Source organism: Mus caroli, unplaced genomic scaffold (genome assembly GCF_978045245.1).
Source record: "Mus caroli unplaced genomic scaffold, Mus_caroli_1 scaffold_2, whole genome shotgun sequence".
Lineage (NCBI taxonomy): Eukaryota > Metazoa > Chordata > Mammalia > Rodentia > Muridae > Mus > Mus caroli.
Window position 1 is genome coordinate 104,723,770 of NW_028227257.1, and position 6,000 is coordinate 104,729,769.

General features: G+C 42.6%; 1 protein-coding gene across 1 annotated transcript in view; it reads left to right on the plus strand.

The window, feature by feature from the left end:
- Positions 1 to 5,798, plus strand: part of Nfe2l2 (NFE2 like bZIP transcription factor 2) — a 28,979-nt gene extending 23,181 nt beyond the window's left edge. Inside the window, exons 2-5 of the mRNA XM_085834780.1 lie at positions 1,996 to 2,262; positions 2,934 to 3,023; positions 3,605 to 3,772; positions 4,133 to 5,798. Coding sequence (XP_085690906.1) covers positions 1,996 to 2,262; positions 2,934 to 3,023; positions 3,605 to 3,772; positions 4,133 to 5,356 — 1,749 coding nt within the window. The 3' untranslated portion in view covers positions 5,357 to 5,798. The remainder of the gene's footprint in view (positions 1 to 1,995; positions 2,263 to 2,933; positions 3,024 to 3,604; positions 3,773 to 4,132) is intronic.
- The last annotated feature ends 202 nt before the right edge of the window (positions 5,799 to 6,000 follow it).

Sequence of the window (6,000 nt, forward strand, 5' to 3'; positions counted from 1 at the left end):
GTGTGGGTGCCAGACAGGGATCACACTGGATGTCCCTGGCCCACTGGGAACAATTAGATGACAGCCAGGTATGGGTGGCATATGCCTGTAATCCCAGCACTGGGGAGATGCAGGCAAGATAGGAGTCAAGGCTATCTTTTTTGGTACATAATGAGTTTGTGACCAGCAACCCATGAACAATTAAGTGTAAACACCTCTTGGTGACCTTCCTGCTGGAAATGCATGCTAGGCTGTGGGGGCCACGGTTTTAGCTCAGAGCTGTTCCAGGTGAGCTGAGCCTTCTTGGGTCCCCCAAGGTGTTCTTTTCTCATCATGTTACAGGAAACGAAAAACAAAGACATACTGGGATGGTTTAGGATGTGCATTGAGGGAAGGTCATCCTAGGAAACTGTTGGTGACTGAATGGGCCTGTGACTAATATACAGTACAAGGAGGTGCTCACTGCTCACCACATTTCAGCTACCACCTAAACTCCATGTTCTAATTTATGGGTGTCTCAATTCCCTTAAAATAAAAAGACAAGCAGAGCAGTGGTGGTGCATGCCTTTAATCTCAGCACTTGGGAGGCAGAGGCAGGTGGATTTCTGAGATCGAGGCCAGCCTGGTCTACAGAGTGAGTGTCAGAACAGCCAGGGCTATACAGAGAAACCCTGTCTCGAAAAACAAAGACAACAAAAGTACATGTTAGCATGTTTCAGAGGAGGACCTAGAATCTTCATTGTGACACCATCCATGATTTGGGAGTAATATTCAGCTAGTCTCAGTGTTACAGCCCACTGTTGCGTTATTGCATATGCATTGGTGTGGAGTTTGGTGCTTACAGCAGGTCTCCTATCAGTGAACATTTGCTAACTCTGGCTTATTTTATATTTGTGAAGAAATTTGTCTCCTTTGGTAACCATCTGTATGCTGGGGCAGGAAAGAATAATTAACGCTTCTGAAGTTTTGAAGCATTATCATTTGGTGGGAACAAGAAAAAATAATTGTGTTAAAATCAACTCTTGGCATGATTGACACTGATCTTAGGGTAAGTTCCATTAGAAATTGTCATCCAGTCCTTTGGCTGAGGAAGTCAGACATGACCAGGCAGTCCAGCAGAATTTGTTATTAGTACATAGTTCTTCTAACTGGGAGCCAGGTGTTAGTGTAGTACACCCCAGCCCTTGGTTAACAGAGCAGGAGGGTTAGTTGTTCAAGGAAGAGGGTAGTTAGGAGTTCAAGGCCAGCTTGCGCTATATGATCCCATTTCAAAAAAAAACTAAAACGTGCCTGGGCAGTGGTGGCGCATGCCTTTAATCATGGCAGAGGCAGGTGGTTCTCTGAGTTTGGAGGCATCCTGGACTGCAGAGCAAGTTCTAGGACAGCCAGAGCTACACAGAGAAACCCTGTCTCAACTAAAACAAAGCTAACCCTCTGAATATTGTTTTTTACTCCGGATTGAGACAGGGTTCATGGCAGACTTGAGTGTCTCAGTGCATTTGCTATACTCTCTTATAAAGGGGTGGGGTCAGGGTTGCAATGGAGAGATGGCTCAGAGGTTAAGAGCACTGGCTTCTCTTCCAGAGGTCCTGGGTTCAATTCCCAGCAACTACATGGTGGCTTACAACCATCTATAGTGAGATCTGATGCCTTCTTGTGTGTAGGCAGACCACTGTATACATAATAAATAAATCTGAAAGAGAGACAGAGACAAGAGACAGAAAGAGAGACAGAGAGAGGTGTGGGAGCCTTAAAAGTATGGCAATATGCATAAGTTTAGCTATTTCTGTTGTTATGCAGTCATTAGTGACCCAAACTAATTTGAATGGGTAGCTAGATCTTGTTGCTCTTAGCGAATATATATTGAGTAAATAGAATTGACAGTCTTCTTCTAGATTCTTCAATCTGTATTCTCATTCAGTTTGTTTCTTCCCCATCAGTGATAACATGTAGTAAATTAACCCGTGTGGACCATCTTAACCATGGTTTCTCCTTCCTTTTCTGTTTTAAACATAGGACATGGATTTGATTGACATCCTTTGGAGGCAAGACATAGATCTTGGAGTAAGTCGAGAAGTGTTTGACTTTAGTCAGCGACAGAAGGACTATGAGCTGGAAAAACAGAAAAAACTCGAAAAGGAAAGACAAGAGCAACTCCAGAAGGAACAGGAGAAGGCCTTTTTCGCTCAGTTTCAACTGGATGAAGAAACAGGAGAATTCCTCCCAATTCAGCCAGCCCAACACATCCAGACCGACACCAGTGGGTCTGCCAGCTACTCCCAGGTACACTTGTCCTGGTGGGATCTAAGGAAAACTAGTGAGAAAGCAGACTCTCTGGATTTGAGGTCTTGGTCTGCCATTTACTGTATCTTTTGTGAGGAGGAGGTTCTCAAACTTAGCTTCCTGATGAGTGAGTGTCTGAGTTCCTTTGAGAATTCCTTTGATAATCAGGACACAGATCACAGGGAGGACTTTGTGAGTTACAGAAACATCCTCTGTGGGAATGAGACGTCAGCGGCAGAAATACTGTTGGGGTAAAAGAAGTAGGCATTGCTCATTGTGGTAGGCAGGGCCCTGGTTGTATGGGTAACTGACTTAACTGTGTTAAGTATGATTCCCATGTTAGATGTTGTCTAAACAACTAAAGCATTCGCCCAGATCACTCAGAAATGAGGAGAGGTTATTGCCTAGCACAGAGCCCTGGGTTCAGTCCCCCAGCACTGTTCATTAAAGGGGAGGGACTAATAATTTGAACACAAGTAATCTGGTTTGAATCTATGCAAATCGATTTCTGAAATGAGACCATAGGTTATTTTATGAACAAGTCTTATTGCTCGTCGTGACCCTGTGCTTAGAACGTTTCATAACCGATGCTCCTCTGTGCCTTTCCCCTTCCTCCAGGTGCTTAGAACGTTTCATGACTGACACTCCTCTGTGCTTTCCCCTTCCTCCAGGTCGCCCACATTCCCAAACAAGATGCCCTCTACTTTGAAGACTGTATGCAGCTTTTGGCAGAGACATTCCCATTTGTAGATGACCATGAGGTATAAAAATGTTTGTTTAACAGCAAAACTCCCTTATCTGATATTAGTTCCTTTCATGTGTCTCCAATTAAGAGAAGAAAAGAAAATTTTAGAAGGAAAAAAATTGATCAAAGAAATTGTCAAGTAAACTGTCTGAGATTTATACAATGCTTAGAAATAGACCTGTAAACCGCAAGTCCATTTCACTGTACAGCTGGAAACATGAGTCAGAATCATTTCCCCTGTGGGGAAACTGGATATAGGTACATAAAATATTTTGACTAGTAAAGAACAACTATTAATCAGCATTTGGATTAAAAATCTTAATCTGTTGTTTGAAGCATTCTGCCAGATATTATGGGTACAGATTAAGTCCTAGTGAATGTTTTTATCCATTTTGAAGTCTACCTTTAAATACATGGAGTGAAATAACCTAGGAGTGTATTAATATGGAGTCACTGGGAGGAGGAAATGTTTCATTTTATAAAAGCAGCCATTAGTAATCTGAGAGCTGTAGACCCTGCTGTTGTCTGTTCTACATGCCTTGGCTCTCACTCACATAAATGTCATGTCAATCTTGGGTTTCTTCACTTGCATTTCAGTCGCTTGCCCTGGATATTCCCAGCCACGTTGAAAGTTCAGGCTTCACTGCCCCTGATCAGGCCCAGGCCCTTGATAGCTCTCTGGAGGCAGCCATGGCTGATTTAAACAGCATACAGCAGGACATGGAGCAAGTTTGGCAGGAGCTATTTTCCATTCCCGAATTACAGGTAAGAGAGCTCTAGGAGTGTGCTGTTTTCTGTGGGCCCTTTTAAATTAGTCATCCTAGTTATTTATTATTTACATGCTACCTCCTCAAAGGAAGAAATTGATGGTGTATTTAAATTACTCATGAGAGCTTCCCAGCTTCACTTAACACACATAGTTTTTAGGTAATCAGACTGAATATTTCTGGATAAATTCATTCAAAGACTGAAAGCTAATTTAGAGTTCTGACAAAGATAAAATATTTATCTATTGAAAAATGAGAGTTGTAGGAATTATTGAAAAGAACACCTTGGATTTGGGGGTAGGGAATTGATCTAAAATGCACTTAGCCTCTGCTCATACAATGTGACCTTCTTTTCTAGTGTCTTAATACCGAAAACAAGCAGCTGGCTGAGACTACCGCTGTTCCCAGCCCAGAAGCCACACTGACAGAAATGGACAGCAATTACCATTTTTATTCATCGATCTCCTCGCTGGAAAAAGAAGTGGGCAACTGTGGTCCACATTTCCTTCATGGTTTTGAGGATTCTTTCAGCAGCATCCTCTCCACTGATGATGCCAGCCAGCTGACCTCCTTAGACTCAAATCCCACCTTAAACACAGATTTTGGCGATGAATTTTATTCTGCTTTCATAGCAGAGCCCAGTGGCGGTGGCAGCATGCCTTCCTCCGCTGCCATCAGTCAGTCACTCTCTGACCTTCTGGGCGGGACTATTGAAGGCTGTGACCTGTCACTGTGTAAAGCTTTCAATCCAAAGCACACTGAAGGCGCCACGGAGTTCAATGACTCTGACTCCGGCATTTCACTGAACACGAGTCCCAGCCGAGCGTCCCCAGAGCACTCCGTGGAGTCTTCCATTTACGGAGACCCACCACCTGGGTTCAGTGACTCGGAAATGGAGGAGCTAGAGAGTGCCCCTGGAAGTGTCAAACAGAACGGTCCTAAAGCACAGCCAGCACATTCTCCTGGAGACACAGTACAGCCTCTGTCACCAGCTCAAGGGCACAGTGCCCCTGTGCATGAATCCCAATGTGAAAATACAACAAAGAAAGAAGTTCCTGTGAGTCCTGGTCATCAAAAAGTCCCATTCACAAAAGACAAACATCCAAGCCGCTTAGAGGCTCATCTCACAAGAGATGAGCTTAGGGCAAAAGCTCTCCATATTCCATTCCCTGTCGAAAAAATCATTAACCTCCCTGTTGATGACTTCAATGAAATGATGTCCAAGGAGCAATTCAATGAAGCTCAGCTCGCATTGATCCGAGATATACGCAGGAGAGGTAAGAATAAAGTCGCCGCCCAGAACTGTAGGAAAAGGAAGCTGGAGAACATTGTCGAGCTGGAGCAAGACTTGGGCCACTTAAAAGACGAAAGAGAAAAACTACTCAGAGAAAAGGGAGAAAATGACAGAAACCTCCATCTACTGAAAAGGCGGCTCAGCACCTTGTATCTTGAAGTCTTCAGCATGTTACGTGATGAGGATGGAAAGCCTTACTCTCCCAGTGAATACTCTCTGCAGCAAACCAGAGATGGCAATGTGTTCCTTGTTCCCAAAAGCAAGAAGCCAGATACAAAGAAAAACTAGGTTCGGGAGGATGGAGCCTTTTCTGAGCTAATGTTTGTTTTGTACTGCTAAAACTTCCTACTGTGATGTGAAATGCAGAAACACTTTATAAGTAACTATGCAGAATTATAGCCAAAGCTAGTATAGCAATAATATGAAACTTTACAAAGCATTAAAGTCTCAATGTTGAATCAGTTTCATTGTAACTCTCAAGTTAATTTCTTAGGCACCGTTTGGGAGAGTTTCTGTTTAAGTGTAAATACTACAGAACTTATTTATACTGTTCTCACTTGTTACAGTCATAGACTTACGACATCTGGCTAAAAGCAAACTATTGAAAACTAACCAGACCACTATACTTTTTTATATACTGTATGAACAGGAAATTACATTTTTATATTAAATTGTTTAGCTCATAAAAATTAAAAGGAGCTAGCACTAATAAAGGAATATCATGACTTAAGCTACTTTGGATTGTTTGAATTTATTCACAATATTTTCCATAGGACAATCACTCATTTTCAAATGAGTGATTTTACATTTTCAAAATGAGTTTGAAAATACAGAGGCATTTTGTAGCCATGTATGGCAGTCCATGATTTTTATTCCCGACATTCGGGAGGCAGAAGAAGACAGCTCCCTGAGCTCCAGGACAGCCAAGGGTA